This window comes from Bos indicus x Bos taurus, chromosome 4 (assembly GCF_003369695.1).
Source record: "Bos indicus x Bos taurus breed Angus x Brahman F1 hybrid chromosome 4, Bos_hybrid_MaternalHap_v2.0, whole genome shotgun sequence".
Taxonomy (NCBI): domain Eukaryota; kingdom Metazoa; phylum Chordata; class Mammalia; order Artiodactyla; family Bovidae; genus Bos; species Bos indicus x Bos taurus.
Window position 1 is genome coordinate 53,991,143 of NC_040079.1, and position 25,999 is coordinate 54,017,141.

A 25,999-nucleotide genomic window follows, 5' to 3' on the forward strand; every position below is an offset into this window, starting at 1 on the left:
ACAGATGGAAAGACTTTGGCAGCTGATTATTTGGGGATTCTGGGCAGGGTCCTTATATTGATCTGCCCTTCATTTTAAGTGTTCTCTTGCTGCTGTCCTGGTTGGAAGCTTTGTGAGGACAGACATCAAGCTTCTCTGTCTGTCTCTCATTTCTGTGCTCGCAGAAGATGTTTGATAGCTTTTGAAAGGCAATTAAGGTATAGGTGCTGCTGGACTGAATAAGAGATGACATTAAAAAGTAAAAGTAAAAAAGAAATCAAAGCTCTTTCGCAATGCATTTCATGTATTTTTAGGACCCATTTAAGCAATTTTTCATTACTTCTAAAACATCTGAGATAATCATGGAAGTGCCCTAGTAAATTGTGTGTGTGTGTTTTAAAGAAGAGAGGTTTGATTTTGACTCATAAAATTAACTTAAAACATTCCCCCCCAATAGCTACTAAATTGCCATTCAGGGAAATCTTTTTGGGAAACCATTACTATGTGCATATTTATCTCATCATTATGCAGTTTGCTTGATGTTAGCTTGTTCAATTCATGCCGTGTCCTCTGCCTTGAATAACACATCATTTAGGAAGCTGTTACTCTAAAGACACCAGCTGTATGGTGCCATTATCAGTCATTTACTTGTTCAGAGCAATAAAAAGGAAGAAATCAGACTATTATAAAAGCTAAATTCACTTTTAATTCCCATTCTTTGAAAAGTAAGTATCAGGCACTTCATTTAGTGTACATTAGTAAAGACTTGCCAGTGCTTTAAAGAAAATCATTTTATTTGGAAGGCACTATGCAGTATCTCATTTTGTGTGTGTGTCTGACATTTGCTCAGATTCTCTTAATTTTATTTTTTAAAAATTGTTTTTTGATGTGGACTATTTTTAAAGCCTTTATTGAATTTGTTACATTATTGTTTCTGTTTTATGTTCTGGTTTTTCGGCCAGGAGGCATGTGGGATCAAGATCAAGATCACTCCCAACCAGGGAGTGAACCCACATCCCTGCATTGAAAAGCAGTCTTAACCGCTGGATCACCAGGGAAGTTCCTGGGTTTTCCTAATTTAAAAAAAAACTGTATCAATCTGTTCCTTAACAACTATTTTCCGTATCATTCTGTGTTAGTGTTAAATGAAGTTTAAAATAAAGGCTTTGTTTATTTTTTTTTGAGTGTGCCACTTTTATCCTTTATATTTTTGCTTTCAGAGAATTCACAATGGCAGAAATTGAGCATTTTGTAGATCCCAGTGAGAAAGACCATCCCAAGTTCCAGAATGTGGCAGACCTCTACCTTTATTTGTATTCAGCGAAAGCCCAGGTCAGCGGACAGTCTGCTCGGAAAATGCGCCTGGGAGATGCTGTTGAACAGGTAAGATTCCATAGGTAACTTAATTTAGAGCATACTTCTTCCTGGAGTTCAGCACTCAGCAGATTCTGTGTACTGGATGATAAAATATTTTGACAGTCACTTTATTTGATACAGTATGTGGGTTTTTTTTTTTTTTTTTTTTTTACAGTATTTATTACACAGTATTATTATAGTGGGAGGGAATTACCTGAACATGCCAATGTGTGGGCCATTGGGACTAACATGAAAAAAAATTTAGCAGGGCATGTGGAAAAAATTTGTTGGTTTGAATTGTACCGCATCAGTTTTTGTTTTTTTTTTGGCCACACTCGTCTTCATTGCTGCACGCAGACTTTCTCTGGTTGCGGCGTGGGCTTCTCATTGTGGTGGCTTCTCTGGCTGTGGAGCACGGCTGTAGGTCTTAGGCTTGCGTAGTTGTGGTGTGAGGGCTTGGTAGTTGCAGCCTGCAGGCTGTAGAGCTCGGACTCAGTAGTTGTGGCGCACCAGCTTAGTTGCCCCACCATAGCTGGAGTCTTCCCGGCCTAAGGATTGAACGCGTGTCCCCTGCGTTGGCAGGCAGATTCTTAACTACTGTACTACCAGGGAAGTCCCCCATCAATCTGACTTTTAACAATATGGACTTCTTTTGGGGAGACATTTTGACTCATAGGAAGCAAGCCCTTTCTATTTTAAACTCTTCTGTATTACCCATAACAATTGGGATAAGGGCTTGCATATAATAGAATTTCCCTATGATTATTTGCCTAGAGAAATGAGTGAGTAAAAACTTGGTAACAGTAGTTGCTGCCTAATAATGGAATGAATTGCCCTGGGAACAATGAGCTTCCTGTCTGAAAATATTCAGGTGGAGGCTGAGTGATAATTTGTCAGCCCTTTTGCAGAGAAGGGCCCTGCAGGTGGTAGGAGATGGGGCTAGACAGTTTCTAAAACCCTTCTGTACTAAAGTTGTAAAGGGATTTATACTATATGGGGTTTGCAAATTTCAGTGGATAAGAATACATTAAAGTCCCCTCAGCATGTCTTACGACTTTTGTTAATTCAGAAGGAATATATGCCATTCCTTAGGGTAATTGTTGTGAATGTCATTTTCAGTACTGTAGATTTAGAAGGTATGAGGTAATAGGCTGAATTTTTGCTGACCCAATGAGTATGGTGGAAAGATTTTGAATGACATCATTCACTATTATCTGCTTGTTAGCTTGACAGTTAAACTTTTGAAAATAGCCTTAATCACATTTTTGGGTATTTCAAATCATTCTGAAAGCTGTATAAATTAGCTTGCTTTGTGTTTCAAAGATTTTTCAGTAGATGATAAATAACTCAATGGAAAATGGTATCTTGGCCTTCAAAAGCCTTAATGTTTGTAGGTTTTTTCATTCTTCTGTGCTTGTTTGCATGTTGCTTGCCTACTTACCTATGAGTTTGTTTATTCATTTATTTTAGGGTGTGATTAACAACTCAGTGTTGGGCTATTTCATTGGCCGCATCTACCTCTACCTCGTGAAGGTTGGAGTCTCTCCAGAGAAGCTCCGCTTCCGACAGCACATGGAGAATGAGATGGCCCATTATGCCTGTGACTGTTGGGATGCTGAATCCAAAACATCCTATGTAAGTAGAATGCAGTGGCTCTAACCATGTGATTTTCACATTGTTAACTTAGAAGCATGGATATCAAAGTTGCCTTTTGTGTGCTTCTTGTCAGAGTGGAACAAAAAGGAAAGAGATCTCTTCCTGAGCGAAATGGAAAAAGTAGTTGCCCCGCTGTGCTGTCATAAGGGGGGGCTACCCTTATGTCCCAGGATCCCTTTGTAGATATGGATGGCTTTTACAGAGAGAGAGAGAAGGCTGGTGACAGTGTGTTCCTGGCGTGTCCTTTGCTGGTGTGGGCAGTGTGATTGGTAACATGCCTGAACGCAGCTAAGATGGAATGGCCACCTTCCTGACAGGGACCCCAGCAGATACTGGAAGTGGTGGCCAGGCTGAGTAAAGAAGCCCATAGTGCTCTTCGTTTGGAGAGCTGTTTGGTAGATTTGAGGGATAGACTAGGAGATTCTGATCTCTTATTTAGGAACTACCTTTTCTCAAATTCTGTGTATTTAATAATAATTCAGAGAAGACCTCCAGGTTACCTCTTCACTGTTCCTTCCCACCCCCACACCCCCAGACATGAACATTAGTACTGAAGTTTAGGATTGAAAGGCATTTGGATATAGGAGGTGCTTTAGCATTGGTAGCAGTGGGAACAGGGCAGCAGCCACGAGACGCGGGCCCCAGAGTCTTCTGCATTTCCTTTATTTGATATTGGAGAGACTTCTCACCCAACAGAGACTTAACTCAGGGTCCTTGATTCTCACATGCCCTTGGTTTCTCTTAAAAAGTAAAACTTTTAAAAGTGTCTTTCTTTGAAAAAATAGATTTTTTTTTTTAATTAAAAAAAATTTTTTTTAATGGTACTGATGCATCTATTTGCAGAGCAGGAATAGAGCTGCAGATGTAGAGAACAGACATGTGGGCACAGGGTAGGAAGGAGCAGGCGGAACAGAGAGTAGCATTAACGTATCTACACTGCCGTCTGTAAAATAGACAGCTAGTGGGAAGCTGCTGTTTAGCACAAGGAGCTCCAGTTAAAAAAAAGTCACTTAAAAATGACAACCTTTTTGTGTAAAACGGAAAGTGAAAAATAATTCTTTAAGTGTGTTATATAAAAAGTGAAACTTCCAACTGTGTGCTCCCCAAGAGTGTTCCATATCTGTTTTCTCAATCGGGGCTCAATAAACGTTTTCCATAGTAAACATAGTAAGTGTTTTAGGCTTTGTAGATCTCTGTGGCTCTCTTCTGTTTTTTGTTTTTTCTTTTTTAACAACTCTTTAAAAACATAAAAACTATTCTTAGTTCCATGAACCTTGATTTGTCAACCTCTATTCAAAGTAATTTTATATGCTTTAAAAACATATACACAAGTGACAGATAGCCAATAAACACTTGAAAAGATGCTCAACATTGCTCACTATTAGAGAAATGCAAATCAAAACTATGAGGTACGGTAGAAACCAACACAAAATTATAAAGCAATTTCTCACTAATTAAAAAATAAATAAGATGTTCTAAAAATACACGTGTGTATATGCATAATGATATATGCATATATCTGTAGTGACTATTATTGATATTGTTTTTAACATATACTTTTAACTTTATTGAATTAGGAAAGAATCTGTTAGGTTTTTCTTGTTATGTTAACTTTCTTCACAAACTTACTTGACATATGTTTGCTTAAATGATAGTGGTAATTAGTTTTGGATTATAGGTGATCATTAGTTTCTTTATATGTACTAGATATTCTGAAATCTCTTTTTATTTTCAAGTTAAACCAATAAAGTGTTTTATGTGAGAAGATTTCAAGCTAAACCAGACCCAAATTCTTGCTGTTTTCAATTTAGATTCTGAATCCTGCCTGAATGGCATTTCATTTGTTTGTTCATTTGGTATTTGTAATTGTTAAGGGCTATATACCATTCTAAGTGTATCAGCCTATGTAATCCTCACAATAATTCCATTCATTGGTTCTATTTCTTAGGAGACTGAAGTGCTGAGATGTTAGTTGATTTGCCCAAGTCTCAGCAGGGGAGTGGTGGAGCGGGGATGTGAGGCAGGGCTGTCTGACTTCCCGCCCCTGCCCTTAAACCCCTGGTACACTGCTTTCATAAACCCTACTGCACTCCTGCTCATCCTTTCTGAGTGTCACTGTGAGCTGTGGCCAAACCCTCAAGGATGGGAAGTCAGAAAATGTGGGTCTGAGAAGTCCTGAGGATGGAATGTACAGCATGGTGACTACAGTTAATAGTACTGTATTGTGTATTTGAAAATTGCTTAGAGAGTAGATTGTAAAAGGTCTCATCACACACACAGACACACGATTATAACTGTGTGAGGTGGCGGATGTTACCTAGACTTATTGCGGTGATCATTTAGCAATATATACAAATATCAAATTGTTACATTATATACCTGCAACTAATATCATTGTATATGTCAATTATACCTAAATTTAAAAGAATTAAAGAAAAAATTAAAAGGAAAATGTGGGCCTAGCTTTGAGCTTAGGCCTCACATTTTGTGTAAGATCATAAGACTGGACTAAACAAGACCAAAAGCTCTGAAGTAATAAACTTTAAAGGAGAGGGGGAAACTCCTTTAGAGACTTGAATATTTTCTTTTTGTGTGCCTCATATTGTATTTTTTTAAATAAAAAAGTTACTGATACAGTTAATGCTCTAACCTTTTCTTCTCCCTCCTAAGGGGTCACCATGATCTCAAAATTGTTGTCTACCATTCTCAGGCATATTTTTGTAGTTTCACCATTTAGTACATAAATATCTTCATCAATATCTTTAGTAAATGATAATGAGTAAGTATATGTTTAAGAACATAGATATACTAGTTGGCATCTTTAGTGACTCAGATGATCAAGTTATATGTTTTTAGCTTTTTTTTTTCCCCCTTAATTCCTGTTTTGTTATTTTTATGTGCTGGGGTTTCTGAGCTTATATGAGTTTTATTTTTGCCTCTTTGTTTGAAACACCCCATGCAGTAACATGTGCTTGGAAAGCTTATTAGGTGTGATGGTTGAATTTTCCCAAACTCTGGATCAAAGGCAAAAATAAGTATTTATGAGAAGGACTAACTAGACATCTGTTGAACTAATAAGCCTTTTATCTCTTTGGTTCTTACTCAAATAACAGGTTCTTAAGAGTCTTGGAAAACACTTTAGATTGTGCTTTTGAAAAGTGACTTGGGGATTAACAAGAAATGGAACCTGCCACTGCTGTGATAGTAATGCTGTTATTAAGTTTTATTCTGTGATCTAAACAGTACCTGTTCTTTATTGAGTTTTCTTTTGTTGGGTAGGAAACTGGATTGAGCACAAATGCCCACATTTGTGGCCAGCTGAGATGTGTATTTAGTACAGTCACCTGATGCCAAGTTTTGAGAGCAGTAGACACTTTGTAGAAAGAGAATGCAGTCATTCCTCAGTTTTGTTCCAGGAGCCCCACTGACACCAAAATCCTGGGATGCTCAAGTCTCTTACATAAAAAGGCTTAGTATCTACGTAGACCCTATGCACATCTTCCCATACACTTTCAATTAGCTGGTTACTTATGATACCAAACATAATATAAATGCTTTGCAAATAGTTGCCAGGTTTGCAGCAAAGTTTAAGTTTTTGGAACTTTCTGAAAATTTTTTTCTAAATACTTTTGATTCATAGTTGAATCTGCAGATGTAGAAACCACAGATACAGAGGACTGGCTGTATTGTTGAATCTATTACAGTTTTTCAAAAACTTTTTAGAGGGAAAAGGCCAATAAAACAATAAAGTAACAACATAGATAACGTTCCTTTTTCCTCTTTGTCCATCTGTCCTCTCTAAGTTTACATTTGTAGGATTTCTTCTTTGATCTTTCCATATGGTCAGTACTTACACAGAGTTTACCTACTTAAATTAACAGATTAAAAAGAAGAGGAAACAGATGACATTTAATGTATTTGTGTTCCAGTTTAATAATGCCTTTCTAATATACGAAAATCAAGTGTGACTTTGGTATCACCATCATTGTTAGGCCGGCACGCTGACATTCCTCTTAGTTCTTAGGTTTTTCCTTGATCTCTGAGTCCTGATTTTGGCATATGTCCATTCTGTTTATCCTTCAAGGCTGATGTGATGCATTAGCACTCTGTTCATTTCCTCCTCCAGTGTAGTCTCGTTTTCTTTTTCTTTCCTTTTTAATGATTCAGATAAATGTATACATGATGTATTATTTTCCTTATAATTTCTCATAAATATCTTCCAGTGACGAGTTATAAGCTAGACTGTAGGTGCAGGGCATGCTGTGATATAACTTAACTCCCAATGGATTTCCCCCCATGTGTTACTTTCGTATCTTTGTCACTTACGTTCAGAGTGACCATCACCACAGCACCCTAATAGCATGTTCTTGTTTCTGCTGCTCTTCTACTGTAATGCCATGATGTCTGCTGTAGTGTCTCCTCCTCCCAGATTACCAGTCCCTTTGGTGAGTCCTCCCCTTCCTGCCTGGAGCTATTATTGACCTTATTTTCTGTCACCTGTGTTGGTCTCTGAACCCACAAGGGATTTTCAAGGGGCTAATTGGGTCTCTTACCCTTGACTGTTGTTTTCCATGGTAAAGACTGGTAAAACTCTTCCTCCTCTTGACTGTCTTCCATGCTTTTAAAAGATTATGAAAGTTGTTTTCCTTCTCCACAAACTTTTTGAGGTGAGCACTGCGTTTAGATTTGTGTGTGCATATGTTCTGTGCTGACTCACAAAAGGGAGCTCGGTTGACCTTGGGTCCTCCACGTGAGCGGCAACAGGAAGAATCTGGGAGTGTGCTGTCGTGTGTCCTGTGGAATTCGGGAGGTCGACTTCTGGCCAGGACTGATTTACTTGCTAGTGTAGAGCTCTTCTGCACTAGCCATGCCCTTCTCTTTGGCAGTTCTTAAAAGTGCACAGAGAGTAATGACTTTGTAGGTGTAAATTCTTTGGTTTGAGCCAAGTTTTAACAATACAGTTGTATGGGCAGGAGGGTACCATTACAGTCGTCCTTTGGAATCCATGGGGCATTGGTTCTAAGACCCCTTGTTGTTGCTCTTGTTGTTTGGTCTCCCAGTCGTGTCCAGCTCTTTGCGATCCCGTGGACTGCAGCACACCAGGCCTCCTTGTCCCTCACCATCTCCCAAAGTTTGCCCAAGTTCATGTCCATTGCATCGGTGACCCCTTGTGGATGCCAAAATCCATCAATGCTAAAGCATTTTATGGAACAGAGTGTTGTGCTAGTAGTTTCTACCAGATTCATTTTGACTTCTGGTCAAAAATTTGATAGAGATCTACAAGTTTTGTCTAGGTTCACATTTTATTTCCATAGCTAAATCCCAGCAAATACTAGTTTACCCCACATTCACAATATGGCAAAATAATTCTGTCCAGAAAATAAAAAGACTACTTTGTGTACATGTGTGGATTATATTTATTATAAGATTGCTACTACTTGATGTATAAAACTGTACCCATTTCAAGCATTTGTAAAAGTTGAGTGGAAATTCTGTAATTGAATTATTCATGAGTATGTATAATCTGCATGCATTTGTGAATGAACCTTGTGTGAGTTACAGATGTTTATTATGTCTTCTCAGGGCTGGATCGAGATTGTTGGATGTGCTGACCGTTCCTGTTATGACCTGTCTTGTCATGCGAGGGCCACCAAAGTCCCACTCGTAGCCGAGAAACCTTTGAAAGAGCCCATATCCTTTCTGATCACTTCTGCAACTCAGAAGTAAACATCTTGAAAATGGATAAGTTCAAGACTGTACCTTGTTCTGTGGATAAACTGAGATGTTTTGGCACTTTATTTAAGCCAATCATTTTATGCGTTTCACCGTTCCTTTCTTGTTCTCTTTACCTGTAGTCTAACATGTGTCCACTCAGTGTTTGGTCCTTGAAAGAAAAATGCTCTGCATCTTTCAGGATGTTGACCAGTTTTTCTCAGCCATTTCCAACACCTGCATCTACATACATGCTCTTTAGATAAAGGGTGCTCGGTGAATGTTTTCTCTATTAAAAGATGAATGCCCTTTTATGATGAAATAATTTATCTCATTTGATCTGTAGATCAGCAAAGGAGAAATTTCCTTCCTTCACCAGACAATGAGATTATGAGTTCATCTAAGGGCTAGAGGTGACAAGAAGTAGATCCTATTGTGCCGAGACATAAAGAAATGAATGAATTGTTATCAAAGTTCATTATGCTATGTATTGGGTTATATTGCTGATTAGATAATGTCCCTTTATCTCATTGTAACTTTGAAAAAGTCTTTTTTGATGATGTTTACTTATCTTGAGTGGGGTTTATCTGAATGATTTTCTGAGTAGTTGTTTTATCTTGCACTTGAAATCAGCATACAGAGGATCTTGGATACCAGTAGGGAACTGGTAGTTGTTTTAAGTCAATGAAGGCTTGTCCTCAGGATCATTTCTTGAAGTGCTGGGGTAGTTCTGTAGCTTTGTATTCCTTGACCCCTTCATACAAAACAGTCAATGTTGTTCAGTTTGAACCCAATAAGGGAGCAATTGGTAAGGCGTACAAGAAGGATGCAAAGCTGGTGATGGAGTACCTCGCCATTTGTGATGAGTGTTACATCACAGAAATGGAGAAACTACTGAATGAAAAAGGGTAAGTGTTAAGGTATGTGCTCTAACGTGGGCTCCACTCAGCTCTGTTCTCTTTGCCATGTTTTGAAAATTAGGAGGACATTAGTTTCTTTAGAAACTTTTGCAAGTGAGTACCATCTCTTGGCTACTTTCAAGGGACTGTCTGTTGAGTTTTGGTGTTGTGACCTGGAAACAGATTTGAAATGGACTACAAAGATCTTTTTTCCTCCCAGTAACTTTCTTAAAGGTGCAGACATATTCATGGTGATTAGAAACTACATCTATCTCTCAAGTCAGTACCCATTTTTTGAGTTTTGGAGTCCTCAGCGTAATTGTTGTAAGTATAAATGAAAAACCATAGAGAAGAATCTTTAAAGGGATTCAACAAAATTCAGCACTAAACAGTGTAGAATTTACTATGTCTGGCAAACAATAAAAAAATCTCTAGCCATATGAAAAACCATGAAAAGACCCAAAATAAGGAGAAAAATCAATCAAAAGAAATACCCAGAAGTGGCGAGCATCATGGAAATAATACAGAAGGATGTTAAAACAGTATTTATGTGCTCAAGGTCATAAGAGAAAACATGAACCTATGAGGTGGGAAATGGAAATGTACATATTTAAAAAAACAAAATGGAACATCTAGATAGAGGTGATATCACAAATGTAATTGTGTGTACATAGCCATGATACAGTAGAATGAAATCTCAGGTTCTTACAGACAAGAGCCTATACCCACCGAAAATGTCTTTTCAGAAAAAATACTTGAGGAAAAAGAAGAGATAATATTTTCAGACAGAAAACTTAGAGGACATATTGTAAGCCAGAGTTACACTACAAGAAATGTTAAAGGAGTTCTTCAGGCAGAAGTGTGGAAATTTAGATCTACCCAAAGAAACTAAGAGCTCTAGAAATGACGGCTGTGTGGGTGATATGAGTGACTGATTTTCTTTCGTTGATTTAAAATGACATCTCTGAATTTCTTTAAAAGATAATGGGTTGTTTAAAGAAAAATATTAAGTGTATTGTGAAATTTGTGATGTGTAGAAATAGCATTTGTGTCATCAGTAGCCCAAAGGATGGGAGCCAAGAGTTGGGAATATGTAAGAATATGCATACTTCTGTAAGGTGCACATGTTACATATGCTAAGTTTAATAGAAAGGGACATGTAGTCAACTTTAGACCAATTGCCTGGATAAGACACGGAGAAACCAAAGGGATGTAACTAAGAAACCAATAAGCGCGCTAAAATAGAATAATAAAAACTGCTCTAGAAAAAGATAGGAGAAGGAAAATGAACAAAGAACAGATGAGACGAATAGAAAACAACTCAGGAAATGGTAGATTTCAACTCAACAGTACTGATAGTTATTATAATATAATGATCGAAACACTCAAATTAATAGCCATGTCAGACTGGTTAAAAAATTCGAGACCCAGTTAAATATTGTTTACAGGAAACAGACTGTAATTTTAATACAGACATACTTTGGAGATATTGTGGGTTTGGTTCCAGACCACTGCAATAAATTTGTCGCAATAAAGTGAGTGACACAAATTTTTTTGGTTTTGCAGTGCATGTAGAAGTTATGTTTACACTCTAATGTACTCTGTTAAGTGTGCAATAGCATTATATTTTTAACAACAGTGTATGTACCTTAGTTTAGAAATATTTCATTGCAGAAAAATGCTAACCACTATCTGAGCCTTCAGCAAGTGGAAATCTTTAGTAACATCAAAGTCTTTTACTGACTATAGATCACTATAACAAGTATAATAATAATGAAAAAGTTTGAAATATTGCGAAAGTCACCAAAATGTGACTCAGAGACATGAAGTGAGCAAATGCTGTTGGAGAAGTAGCTCTGATAGACGTGTAAACGCTGGGTGGCCACAAACCTTCAATTTGCCAAAAAATGCAAAGCTTGTGCTTCTTGTGAAGCACAAGAAAGCAAGGTATGCCTCAAATTTAAGTTTAAAGGGAAAAGAATTTTAAAAATATTTCGCATACAAACATTAATCAAGAAGGTGGAATGCCTTATTAACATCAAAGAAAACTTAAGAACAAGAAAAATTATCAGGTTGTATTTCGTAATGATAAAGGGATCATCAATTCATCAAGAACGTAAGTGACTTGTAGCCATGTATGCCACTAAAAATCACCTCAAGATATGTAAAGCAAACTTGACAGAACTGAAAAGAAAATTAGACAAATTCACAGTTACAGTTAGAGATTTTTATACCCCTCTCAATGATTGGTAGACAAAAAAGAATTGGTAGGAGTTTGAAGGTATAAACACTATTTATCAACCCGCTTGTTGTTTGTAGAATACCTAATAACTGGAGTATATACTTTTAAGTACATTTGGAGCATCTTACGTATTTTTTATATCACAATGCAAAGAATGACTTGGCATTTTCAAAGGGTTGTTTTAAAAAAAAATGTAGTATGGGAGTCTGCTTATGGTCTGCAAACCTTGAGCATTTTATAACTGAATATTTCATAATATACAGAAAGCCCTATACAGAAAGTTTGCCAGACCTTGTCACAGACATTAGGCTAAGTGAAAGAAGCTTTACACAAAAGATTATATGCCAGACTCTAGGAAAGACAAACCTGGTTTAGAGTAGTAGAAGGCACTTCAATGGTTGAGTGAGAATGGAGGGGATCGAAAGAGAAGGCACCCAGGGGAACTTCGGGGGCCACAGTGGGTGCATGTGTGTGTGTGTTTGTCAGCTATCGCAAGACGAACACTTAGAAGTGGAAGATAAAATTATCTATTTCAATAGGAAAATTTTAAAACATTTCTGGTCTCCTAGAATTAATGTCTCTTTATGCTAGAATAATGTCATATCCCATTAAAGTTAACATAGGTTACTATCAGATTTATATACAAACAAGACAGCTTTTAAAAATTATTCTCAAATAATAACTATCTCCTTGCTAATTTCAGCTTTTTTATAACTGTTACATACCCTGCACTTAGACTGTGCTCACAGAGAACATGTATATGATACTGTCTATGTGGAGTCTTTTAATGCATGCATGCACAAACTCCAGAATAGTAAAAATGGAAGAAATCAATGAAAATCATTCATATGATGCATGAGATTATCAGTGCTAGAAACGAGCAGAATGCAGGGTACCATGTACCAGCCATACAGCTCCAAGGACAACCACATGAGGGCTCTCTTTTCCCAGCACCAAGCTGCTTGTGAGACCAGACACATCTGAATTGATCATAATGCAATGAAATACCTCATAAGCTAAAATACAGGTATTATATTACATGAAGTGCTTTATAAAGGTGAATTCTTATAACCTGAAATGGAATGGGCATATCTCAGGATATAAACATGAAGCTCTCAGTGATTTGGGGGGGATAGTATACCAATTCCAGTGTTCTTGCCTGGAGAATCCCAGGGACAGGGGAGCCTGATGGGCTGCCGTCTATGGGATCGCACAGAGTCAGACACGACTGAAGCGACTTAGCAGCAGCAGCAGCAGTATTTTATATTGACATATCTGACATATCAAGCAGAATCTTTAAACTTCTTTTAAGCTCATCTTCATCAGCATAAGTATAAAAATTTAGTTTGGAAAAAGTGTAGGAGTTTTAAAAATTCTTTCTGTAAGATGACAGGTTGGTCATTTTTACATTTGTTGGGACAGTAATGAGAACAGTGGTCTTTTTGCCAGCAGACCCGTTTCTGACAAATGTAATTAGAAAGAAATTTTCTTTGATTTTATCTTGATCTCAAAATCAAGGAGTTGGTCACTAAGTCACTTGTGGAATTTTATAAGACTAGCCACATATTTGGGTGCCTGCCAAAATACTGTTTGGTGCTGTTAGAATAATACTTAATTTGGTACTCCTTATGAAAAATTTAAATTTGACTTCGGTTGTTATATCTGGATTGTTGACCAAGTTGTATTACACTTAAAATGAAAAGAGGTTTAGCAATCTGTAAAACTCCTTTAAATTAAGGCATGGGCATATGTGTTTTCACTAATATGTGCTTTGTTTCATTGTAGGGAATTTACTGTTGAAACTGAAGGGAAGACGTTTCAGTTGACAAAAGATATGGTCAATGTGAAGAGATTCCAGAAAACACTACATGGTAAATTTGTAAAAATAATTAAGGAACAAGCAGACAAAAATCATTACTCCTTAATGGCATTTTTTTTTAAGTTTCATAGCATAACTATTTTATGGAAAATTTGAAGAAGAAAATGAATCCTTAACGTTACAGCCCTAAATTAGATGAATATGACATTATATTCATATAACAAGACATTATCTTGTTTTTTAAAACAGAAAAAAAAAACATAATTGTACTCATACTGAAAAATAACTCATAATGCCATCTTTATATGTTCTATGACCGAGGCACATATGAAGAGTATCTCTTTGATTAAAAGCATCTTTTTTTTCCTCACTTGAGAGAACTTATCCACACCATCTTTTCTGGCAGATTAACTTATTAAAAGTCATTTAGGTTAGTGGTCGTTCATGCTTTTTAAAAGCCAATGAGATGATTAGTTTTTGGTAGGACAAATTATGTAAGTTGGTAAGTGAGTATTTTGGAGAAGGTATGAAGGATTCTTGGTTGAATTGATGCTCCTGGAAACTGAGAGTAGTGGGTATTTGAGACACTACTGCCCGTGGAGTGAGCTGGGCTCCTTTTCCATTTGTTTTTGGCCTGCCTCATTGTTGCTAGGCTGCATGGAGCTGTAAAAGCAGTCAGAGCAGTCATAGGAGAGAGCAGGGGAGCCCTTCTTCATGCTCTGAGGCCTTTTAGCCACATCCTGGCAGCTGGCTTAGAGCTGTCCTTCACCATTCTCAGATGCCACCAAAGGATGGGCAGAAAATGCCTTGTTCATTTCTCAAATGTTACTCTCGTGTGTGAGTTTTTGGTTCCAGTTATCTCATTTCTCTTGAAACAAGCTCTCAAGGTTAGGGTCAGTTTAGTTAGATGTGGATAGTGCTTAGCCATGGTTCCTTTCTGAATAATAAGTAATAATGAAGACAATTCCTATGTATACCACAAGTATAACTGCACCCATGGGAAGAGCTGTGGGTTCCCTGGTCTTTGATTGACTGCTGGTACCTGAGCAAACTCTTCTGTAACAGACTCCTGACCCCAGAATCTTGGAAATACAATAGCAGTAACCTGACTCTTAGGGAGTTCTCATCCAGATAGTAAGAGAAAAAGTAAAGCACAAATCACATGATACTTGTATATAGGAGTTGTTTTCATTAAATTTGCCAGCTGTGGTGGTGGATTTTTAATTCTAGCCAAGTCTTACAGAAGCTCTGGAGTTTCAATGCTTTCTGCATAGGTGAGGCAGAAGGCATTGCTCATAGCTTACCAACTTGGTGAAGGAATACACTGGTATCTTGTTTTATTTTTTATAGTATATAAACAATTAAATTTGGTAAAAAAAAAAAAAAAAGTTTTCCTCTCCAGTTTTCTCTTTAAAGGCATCATGTTTTCTACCAGGAAATAGTTTTCAGGAATGTTCTGATTTTTTTGTCCTGCTGTACAGGGTCAATCACAATCCATCTAGAATAGAGATATTTTTAGGGCCAGTTAGAATATGTTAGAGAGGACCCACAGTGCATCATGTGGGGTTTCAGAGAGTCTTACTGAATTTCTGTTTCTCTTGCAGTGGAAGAAGTTATTCCAAGTGTAATCGAACCCTCTTTTGGCCTGGGCAGGATCATGTATACGGTATTTGAACACACATTCCAAGTTCGCGAGGGAGATGAGCAGAGGACGGTGAGTTGTATACAGTGTACTGTTTGTTGTCTTACAGTGTCAGAGAATGACATTTCCTGAGTGATGTTAAGACAGCTCTGAAACAATCAGTTATTATTTACTGGAGTATTAACACCTTTGCTTAACTGTTTACAAAGCGAAGCACTTCCTTATCTCATTTGTGCTTTAGAATGTGTAGGTTATTCCAGATGCAATTGTTTTAGTTGCTTCTGAGTTCTGAGACAACATATTACTTTGGGAGAGCTGTCTGTATTGCATCAATGGTAGGAGTGCTCCTTTCTGGATATACTTGTGTTTTTAGAAAATTGGGAAGGAGGCGATGATTTATAGAATTTGGACAAATTTAAGAATTGTATTTATACTTTGGTAAAGCATTAAAAGGAACCTTCTAAAACTGCATGAAATTGTCTGAGGTATTTTGAGGGTAAAGATGTAAATTCCTAGGTTTTAGTCCAGAGATACAGATTCACTAGGTCTGAGACCCCAGGATCTAGTTTTGTGTGTGTATGTGTGTTTATAAGAAACCCAGATGATTCCATTGTGGGAAACCGACAGATTATAAATTGAGCGGAAGTATGTGATGTGTAGGCTTTCCCAGCATTCACACCTAGCTAACGCTGCATGTTTTTAAGAAGTCTTCATCCCTCAAGTTTTCTTTTGGCTCCAGTGCTTTTGAATTACTGCTCCATGTCTTCTACATAGCTCTTCATTATGGCTTATTTCACCTTGCTCACCTAACCTCTGGTTGTGGAAATTATACTCCTTTGATGTATAACTACAGGTTTCCAGGAAGATCACTCAGAACAAGAATAGAGAGGAAAGGTTGTACAGGTCGAATTAACTGAAAGAAGCATTCTTACCTGTGTGACCAGCTAAAGTTGAGTGTGTGCACAATGCTGGACATCAGCTCTGTAGTTTGTCCTAGGGCATTTAGCCTTAAAGATGAACTATTAGTTCTTGGTTGGATGGCATCACTGACTTGATGGACATGACTTTTGAGCAAGCTCCGGGTATTGGTGATGGACAGGGAAGCCTGGCGTGCTGCAGTCCATGGGGTTGCAAAGAGTTGGACACGACTAAGCAACTGAACTGAACTGAACTGATGAGTTCTTGGCACCAGTATTTTTAAAAGTTTGACATAACTGTTGATAATATACAGCTAATAAAGCTACTCTTTTCTTCTGTGCCCTAAAGGCACATCTTCATTTCCTGACATTTAAGGAGTGGCTTTTCATTCATTAACAGATAGCAGGAACCTAAGCCTGGACCCCAGAGATAAAGACATAAGCGATGGTTCTTCATGAGGAATGACATCATACTTTATTGAATGTGCCCTTTTTTAGAGGCCAAGTTTGCTTCAAACTTTTCCTGGTTATTTTTCTAATGAAAACTTTTTTTAAAAAAGCTTTCAGCTATTCTTTTGACTCTATAGTGATAAAACTAAAGTTGTAATAGAAATTCCTTAAAGGCTAGGCAAGAATAAGTTATAGTGTTTTATGAATTACATAAAGATTTCATCATGAAGAGGAATTTGATTAGGCTGTAAGAAGCCAAAAATGTTTCTAAATTATTAGCACATAGTCCCTCAATCCATTTTCGTATAAATTTGGTATAAAAGCATTGCTGGTTAGATAACAAAAAAAAAACAAACCATTTTTCTATAAAGCCAGTTCCCCACTTCTCTCTCACATTAAATGGAATTATCACAAGAGGAAGAGAGAAGTGGAGTTAGGAGTGTTCCACAATTCATGTGCCATATTGGTGCAGTCTAGGGTTTACTTACAGTGGAATATTCATCCTTGCTTGACATTTTAAGATTAATTAGGATTTTGGGGGGCCAAACTGGACCCCGTGTCATTCATTATTTTTATGGGACTTATTCATTCTGAGTCCCATGTTCTTGCTTTCAAGTGAAACTTTTGTACAGATCCTATTTAAGAACTATCTTCAGCTCTCATTTCCAATCCAAAATGGTAGAATTCTTTGCCTTCTGCCAAATATTTTTGCTTTCTTTTATTTCTCAGTAACTCTGAAATCTGTTTCAGGAGCAGGTTAGGAGGGCTGTATTTTTCTCTGGGTATACAGAACCTAATTTTGGTTTTTTTGTTTGTTTTCTTCCTACTATTTATTTGGGACATGCATTTGTAAGCTAATTAAACTGTTCTGTTTTACTTAGTCACTAAGACTCAGACATCCTTCAACTATGCTGAATCTCTTAAAGGACAGAATGGAATTTTGTCTGTTGACACTACTTTTTTGATGATGTCGGGGGAGGTTCATAGGGATCTCCACAGAAAGAAGTAAGGCTTTTAAGTAGTACCAAATAATTGCCATCTTAGATGGCAGTTTTCAAAATGCTTTACATCATTTAATATTTTTATGATTGACCTGCAGAGTAGGCAGAGCAGACAGCAGAGACCTACGTTTTAGATGGAGAAGCGCCAGTCCAGAGAGGTAGAGTTCACTGAGTTGGTCCAGATTCTGAGCTGAAAACCAGATCTTTGTGATTGTAGTTCTGGTTATCCTGCTGTCTGTTTTATCACACTGCTTTTTCACATCCTGTTTTCCGGTATTTTGATAGTGAAATTTGGACGTTAATGTTTAGATCTTTATACACTAATGCATTTGGATGTCTTTTTAAATCATCTAGTTCTTCAGTTTCCCTGCCGTAGTAGCTCCATTCAAATGTTCCGTCCTTCCATTGAGCCAGAACCAGGAGTTCATGCCATTCGTCAAGGAATTATGTAAGTAAATCCAGTTGGTTAATCTCCATGGGAATACTATCAGGCAGACTGAATTTTAGGAAATGTCTCTTAAAAAAAAAAAAAAAGTATTGAATAAAGAGTATGCTTGCTCGGGATGTTTTCTCCTAGCATTTGAATGAGTTGGGATAGAACCCAAGAGTCAGATTGCACATTGCTTCTCCTGCTGACCCTGCCGGTCAGTTCATCAGGGGACACCCAGTAGAGGGTGACAACCCTGCGGATCTTCAGCCACTGGACTCTCAGCACTGAAAGGGATCTTTGTGGCTGTCCGGTGTGGCCCACACATTTCAGAGTTGAGAGATGGGAGGCATCCACTGAGCTGCTTGGGGCCACACCAGTCTCCTCACCTTGGCTGCTCGTGACCCTATAGCCGAATGAGATGCAGGGATGGGTGAGGGTTTGGGCTCCAGCAAGGGTTTAAACTTTGGGAATGTTTCTGTCTCTTGCAGCTGCAACTTCTTGCTCTTTTGTGTTTGCTCCTGTTATAAGTTTCCTGAGCGCGTATGACATTTTTAATTTATTGAATTTATTTTGGATAGCGGAGGCCTTGACCAGGCACGGCATCTCTCACAAAGTAGACGATTCCTCAGGATCCATTGGAAGACGCTACGCCAGGACTGATGAGATTGGTGTGGCTTTCGGCATAACCATTGACTTCGATACAGTGAACAAGACCCCTCACACGGCCACTTTGCGGGACCGAGACTCCATGCGGCAGATCAGAGCAGAGGTGGCTGCCTTCGCTTTGGCATTTGTAGTCTTAAAAACTGGTTCCTTCCGACCTGAGAAGGATTTTGTTGTGTTTATGCTTCCCTTCTTGTTTTTGTCTTTTTCATTTTAATCGTAAATTTGTATCAGACAGAGCATATATTTCCCAAATCCCCTAGGCTTAATTATGAAAATATTCATTAACACTTCTCTAATATTTTACAGCCATTTGTATCACTCTGGGCTCATTCTCTGACAGTTTGCATTTATGATTGTTTATTTGAGCGAGAAACATGATCGCAAGTGCTTGTTGCCATAGTTTTATTGGCAGGCTTTGGAGGCTTAGACAGTTTTATTTTCATATTTCCATAGAAGTGTACACACGAGTATGTATAAACTTCTTCATGCTAATCAATGCAAAACAGTGAATAACATTTCAGTAATTTTACTTGATGGGAAGGGAACCATGGAGATGGGAAGAGTTCAGGAGGGAAAGAAGAGTGACCACTTTGACAGCTGCCTGACCAGTTTATGTTGAGCAAGTTTGTATTTAGAGTGCCTTTCATTTGCTCTGCTTGTTACTAAGAGTTTGTAATAGGGAAAACAGGAGTGAAAGGCTGCTTTTTTCCCAAGGGAATTTTCAGTCTACCTTAGAGGTCACAGATTTCTGGCTCATATTTTTACAATACCAGATCTGGGTACTCTGAACCTGTATTCCTATCAGGCAGGGGTTCTCAGAGTGTGGTTCCTGGACCAGCAGCATCTGCATCACCTGGGAACTTGTTAGAGAAGAGAAATCTCCACCCCAGACCTGCTAAGTCAGAAACGGATGGAGCTGGGGTTTGGAGAGGGAGAAAGGGTGGGCAGAACTGTTTTAACAAGCCCCCCAGGGGCTTGCCTGGCAGCCCAGTGGTGAAGACCCTCTGCTTCCAATGCAGGGATACGAGTTTGATCCCTGGTCAGAAAGCTAAGATCCCACATGCCTCACGGCCAAAATGCCAAAAACAGAAAACAGAAATGACATTATAACAAATTCAATAAAAACATCAAAAATGGTCCACATAAAAAAAAAAATCTTTAGAAAAAGAGGCAAGCCTCCCAGATGATTCCTATGGTTGGTCACTCAGGTTTGAGAACCCCTGCTGTGTGGTGGCCACCGTTGGTTCTGGCTGATGAACAGCTGGCCCCTTCCTGAGGGCCTCTCCAGTTTCCTGACTCCCTTCACTCCTGTTACTTGACTGACCGTGGTTCTAAGAGTTGAATTTAATACAAATGAAGTAACTTCAGGTAGCCTGGAGGCTTGGAATGACCAGGAAAGGCTCTGTGGGGAATTGGGGTACCCAAGGGAGCTGGCAGGGTTTCTGGGCTGGAGGAAGAGCAGGACCCCAGCCTGGGAGGGAGGTAAGCATAACTAGGTAAAGAGGCTTTGGTGGGAGTCACTTAGAAACACCGTAGGGACCAGTTTTTGGAGGGATCCTGTCACTGTGTAGACACGGACTCGACTATGTCGTTTCCTGAGTTCAGGGTGAATCCTCTTTTTTTGACAGCCTAATCCAGTTGGTTGATTCTGGGACTTCTCTTTTCTTTTACCCCAGGTCTCTGAACTGCCCAGTGTTGTCCGCGATCTGGCCAATGGCAGCATCATGTGGGCGGATGTGGAGGCCAGATATCCTGTCTTTGAAGGTCAAGAAACTGGGAAAAAAGAGGCAATCGAAGAATGAGAACAGTTTTGGCAACTTATGACCATTTGCTCTAATAAAAGAATAACTCTTATCATGTCCACTTTACAAAAAAAAAAAAACAGCATCTCATCTCCTCCCCAGGACTACATTTTATCCTCAGTGGCTGCCTGATCTTACTCCCACAATTAAAGTTGAAGGAATTCTGAACAGACTTGTAACCAACATGCTCATGTTTCTGCTATTTTTCCTAACTTGGGTAGACACTCCTGACTTGATGTGAAACAGTGAAGACACCTTAAACTTAACTTTAGTCATAAGACCATAAAACTCACCTGAATAAACTGATGACATTTAGTGTATTTATAGAGTTGTGCAACTGCCACCACCATCTGATTTTAGAACATTTCCATCGCTCCTAAAAGAAGTCTCATGTGCATTCCAGCCCCAAGCACCCACTTATCTGTTTTCTGTCTCTATGAATTTGCCTTTTCTGTTCTCTTTTTCTGAGGTAATGCATTGTGCTGAAGAGGCAGCAGTCTCTGAGCAGGGGGACTAGCTTCTGGGAGGTGCTGTGGTATGGAGGAGGCTGCAGAAGCAGTGGAGGAGGGGAAGCAGTGAAAGAGACTTGCTGGGGTGGGGGTCAGGGCTGCTAACCCCAGTATCCTGATGATACTCTGCTCTTCAGAGTGTCCAGGTGGGGTGGATCAACAGAAACTGTCTATTTTAATTCTAAGGCATGCTTGTACTTGGCTTCCCAGATAGCCCTGGAAATTGTTGAACTCCTGATGCTAGAGGAACCCCATCTGCTGTGTCTTAACTTAGCACTTCTCAACTGTCACAGTGTCTTTGATTTTAGCCTAGTAGTTTTTGGCTCAGCTTTTGAGGGACTTCACTGCTATGATGTTTTTGTATAGAGTCAGAACACATGTATTCATTTGTTAGGAAAAAATTCAAGGATGTGTGAGTTTGACCAGCTCTTTATTTGTTGTGTTAAGACTGTCTAGCATCCCATCGTTCTCTCAGACAGTAAAGGGGAAGGGAGGTGCCGTATCCAGAATGTTTTTTTGTCTTGAGAATGAAGAGCAATTTAAGAATCCCACTGGGATTCTGTCATCTTTATCTCTTCTCCAATGGTGCCTACCACAGTGCTGTAGACAGTAGGTAGTCAGTAAATAGACTTTGCATGAGTCTTGATTTTGAACAAACCTCTGGGGAAGAAATCATTTCACTGATGCTTATTTCTCCTTTGACCTGTGCTTTTTAAAGTATTCATTATTAAATTAGAAGAAACTAGCTTTTAAATAAACTTGAGATTTTATTTTCTAAGGATTTTTTTCACCCCTTATAGCTCTTAACTTGGTGTATATTCTAACATTCTCACATTGGGGCTGGGACAGAGGTATAAGGGGGCAGTTGTCTTTACTACTTAACATTTATTTAACTTTTCACAGTGAGCACCTCCCTAGTCAATCACCACAACCTCAGGCGTTGTTAGAAGTGAAGTGAAGTGAAGTGAAGTAGCTCAGTTGTGTCCAACTCTTTGCAGTCCCATGGACTGTAGTCTACCAGGCTTCTCTGTCCGTGGGATTTTCCAGGCAAGAGTACTGGAGTGGTTTGCCATTTCCTTCTCCAGGGAATCTTCCTGACTCAGGGACTGAACTCAGGTCTCCTGCATTGCAGGCAGACGCTTTACCCTCTGAGCCAGGCGTTGTTAAGAGCTCCTTAATGGGAAAAATATATTAAACATGTAGATTTATCTAAAAGGATTGGAACCAAAGCTCTCTTCACTTTTCATTGGCAAACACATTTGTCCTGTGTTAGACGGTGGATATGAATTCTACAAGCCCTGCTTTCTCTGGTCTTTCCTCTAGGTGCAATCCATGATTTCTCCCCAAAGAGCCCCTACTGCCTGTAAAGTGATTGATTACCTGCGTGGGGAAGCTAGGTCAATAGCCAATGGTTCTGTCGTATGCTTGCTTCTAAGCAAGCAGGGGAAGAGCTGTTTTCTAAAGAGACTCTACACACCAAAGAGTTGTGTGTGTACAACTCCTCTCTTCTGTTCGAGTCCAATGTGTAAGCCAGGGACTTTCTGGCTTGATGTGCTATGCAGCCCATTATTATTTATGCATTTGTATCAAACTGTGGGCTATCTTGGGAGCTGGCTAAGTAGCACTATCCCAGAAGTCACACCTGTTCTCCATTCTTAAAAATAGGAAGAAGGGTGAGAGTCTTAACTGATTCCCATGGAATGTACATTAAGAAAACAGTAGTTTCTTGAAAACTTAGGTTGAATTCAGGACGTTCAGACAAGTAGGAGTTGTGTCTAGAGAGGTGGTTGGTGCCTGAGTTCTGCAGGAGTCCAGAACCTTAATACTGCTTAACGGCTCATAATAGTAAAATACTGAATATAGAGTGCTCCAGAATTCATTGTGAAGTCATATAAGTAAATGATCCTACTAGTCAGGTGAGATGGTACTAGAGATGTCAGATGTTCAAAGGTTTTTGTGATAATTTGAAAAATTATTTTGTCAAATCCCTTCATAGATTCATTCTAGACCCTTATTTATTAGTCCCTTAACCAATATAAACTTAGGCTAATGGTAGTGACTGTCTTGCCCAATGGAGTCTATTCACAAGAGAACCAAATAAACCAGAAATAAATCCAAATTATCTCTGGCTGCAGCTGCACTTAAATTAACCTCCTATCACTAGGGATAACTATTAATCTCCATCTCTTGGGAGGGGCTAGGATGAAGAGGTTCGGAGAGCATCAGTCACGTTAAAGAGCCTTGCACCAGCATCTTTGCTGATGGTCCCACTATGTGTAAGGCAGGTTTTGTTTGCTTGACATTTGTCCACCCCAAAGAAGTTTAGTTGAAGATTCAGCATATGAATGGATGAATAATTTTATTGTGCCTCAAAATTCTCCCGTCTCTTCAATAAATCTTGGTTATTGGGCTGTGTCTAAGCAGGAATTGTATTAGGATCATGTGGATGGGATGAATGGCTCTTCTGGAAATTGGGTTATTATTTGGGAGCATCACCAGGAAATGCCTGAGAGCTGTAGCCTGTGGCCCTGCCCTCTTGCCAGGAGCTTTTCTGGTGCTGGTGACTTCGTTCTCCCAGTTGTGATGGTATACCTTTCTTGCATGATTAAGGATACATCTTTTTAAGCCTTTTGCAGCAGTAAAAGAGTTAGGACGGTAGTTCTCAACCCTGCCTGCACACTGGAATCACTGGAACTTTGAAAAATGCTCATGTATGTGCATGCTTCAAGCCAATTTACTGAGTTTTGATGTTCAGACAGCAAAGTTTTGAAAGCCCCCTTAGGAAAACCTCTGCTAAAACAGATACTTTGGCTCAAGCCATAAAAAGGCTGGGCCCTGCCCCTTCCTGCCCCACTCCAGAGTGGGGAAGCATCTTCTGAACAAAATTTTTACTGACAACAGGCTAAAAGTTGTCATTAAAATACCAAAGTTTCCAGAAAAGATGAATTTAGCAGGCATTGTTTTATGCTGCTTCAGTGAAGTGTCAGTAAACATGCTCTCATGAACCCTCCACGGCTCATAGCCTGCCTCCCTTGTCCAGTGTTGGGGGTTCAGGCCTCTCCTCTGCCCAGCTCCCCTTCAGGACTTCAGTGGTTGGAGCTCAGTGTTTCCGGGGAGAATGGCACGTGTGCTGGGTGCCTATCACGTGCCAGGCTCTATTCTAAGGTCCTTTGTGTTCTCTCTTTTCATCCTTAAGGTAATTTAAATATTACTGTCCTTTACAAAAGAAGAAAAAGTGAAAGTGTTAGTCGCTCAGTCGTGTCCAACCCTTTGGAACCCCACAGACGGTAGCCCCCAGGGTCCTTAGTCCGTGGGATTCTCCAGGCAAGAGTACTGGAGTGGGTTCCCATTTCCTTCTCCAGGGGATCTTCCCGACCCAGGGATCGAACCCAGGCCCCCTGCATTGCAGGCGGATTCTTTACCATCTGAGCAGTCAGTTACTTATTAACACAGTTCCAAACAGTCTGTTGCTGTCGGGAAATGCTTGCTTGTACATAACCCTCGCCCTACAGCTCAGGACCTTTCCTTCTTGTCCCACACTTTGGAGTTTATGAATGCAGATTCTCAGCCAGGTTAGGAAGTCTAGCCTTCTCAGCCATGACTTCATGAGAAGCTGTGCCTGTAGACCTGTCTTTGAGGAGGGTGTTGACAGCACTAGAGATGACAGTGAGGGAAGGAAGAGGCATGAAAACTGCTCACAAGCTCTGGTAGACTACAGCACTGATTTTTTTTCTATCTCCACAAACCCATTTCTGTCCTCAACCACCAATTTTGCTTAATACTCTATCAAGCTCAAATTTTCCTCCACTCCCCCTTCCCCCGTCTCTTTCTCTTTCTCTCTCCCTTGCTCATCTTTTTTTTTTTTTTTTAAGAGACAGGGTCTCGCTATATTGCCCAGGCTGGAGTACAGTGGCTATTCACAGGCGCGATCCCACTACTGATCAGCACGGGAGTTTTGACCTGCTCCGTTTCCGACCTGGGCCGGTTCACCCCTCCTTAGGCAACCTGGTGGCCCCCTGCTCCCGGGAGGTCACCATATTGATGCCGAACTTAGTGCGGACACCCGATCGGCATAGCGCACTGCAGCCCAGAACTCCTGAGCTCAAGCGATCCTCCAGCCTCAGCCTCCCGAGTAGCTGGGATTACAGGCGCGCACCACCGCGCCCGGCTCCCTTGCTCATCTTTCTACTTTAATCTCTTGTCCACTGTTCAACATTTTCCCATTTGGGGTATTTGCCCACAAAACACAATTCTTACTTAGCATCATGAGATTCACAGCATTCCTGTGTACCTCAATATGTAGATTTACCAAAACCATTTGGACATCATCTGTGTAGCCATTTAAGATTCTTTGCTCAGGTTAGGACGTGTATCAGAACTGGGCCATCGGTCCAGCAGCTAGAGCACAAAGTATGCAAAGCTGTCTGCTGTCTGGGGCTGAGGAGGGCTAAGAGAGTTATTATGCAGGAAACATAAGAGCTCTAGCTTAGAGAGGGGAGAGCTGTCACCTGAATCACTCCGTTCTTTTTCTGCTCTCCTTGAGAGTTCATTTCCTTTTCTGAAACCTGATTGAACAGAATGATTTCAGCTTTTAGTAGCTCGGTCCATAAACAACTAAGTAAAAGCTTTCTCCTTTACTCCTCGGAGTCACCAGCAGAGGTGGTTGAGTGGGAGGCGTCTGTCCTTGGCCTGACTTCTCTGTGCTGGTTGGTACTTGGGTTCAAAATCTGTGACCATTCTCGTTTTCCTGCTCAATGGCATTTTCTGCTGGTGAGATATTATCGTAGTAAAGCATTGACTCTGGAGGCAGACATGTCCACAGGAAAATGGACTCAGACACACAGGACACAGGCAGTGCTGTGGAGGGCAATGTGTCTAACCCAGAGCTGACAGTCCTTTACTACTAAAGAAGCTATGTC

At 39.6% G+C, this 25,999-nt stretch overlaps 1 protein-coding gene across 1 annotated transcript in view; it reads left to right on the forward strand.

Moving 5' to 3' along the window:
- The window catches only part of GARS (glycyl-tRNA synthetase), a 53,711-nt gene extending 32,820 nt beyond the window's left edge, over positions 1-20,891 (forward strand). The window contains exons 9-17 of the mRNA XM_027539451.1: positions 1,200-1,362; positions 2,806-2,970; positions 8,575-8,682; positions 9,466-9,611; positions 13,630-13,715; positions 15,268-15,377; positions 18,028-18,121; positions 18,682-18,872; positions 20,446-20,891. Coding sequence (XP_027395252.1) covers positions 1,200-1,362; positions 2,806-2,970; positions 8,575-8,682; positions 9,466-9,611; positions 13,630-13,715; positions 15,268-15,377; positions 18,028-18,121; positions 18,682-18,872; positions 20,446-20,571 — 1,189 coding nt within the window. The 3' untranslated portion in view covers positions 20,572-20,891. The remainder of the gene's footprint in view (positions 1-1,199; positions 1,363-2,805; positions 2,971-8,574; positions 8,683-9,465; positions 9,612-13,629; positions 13,716-15,267; positions 15,378-18,027; positions 18,122-18,681; positions 18,873-20,445) is intronic.
- The last annotated feature ends 5,108 nt before the right edge of the window (positions 20,892-25,999 follow it).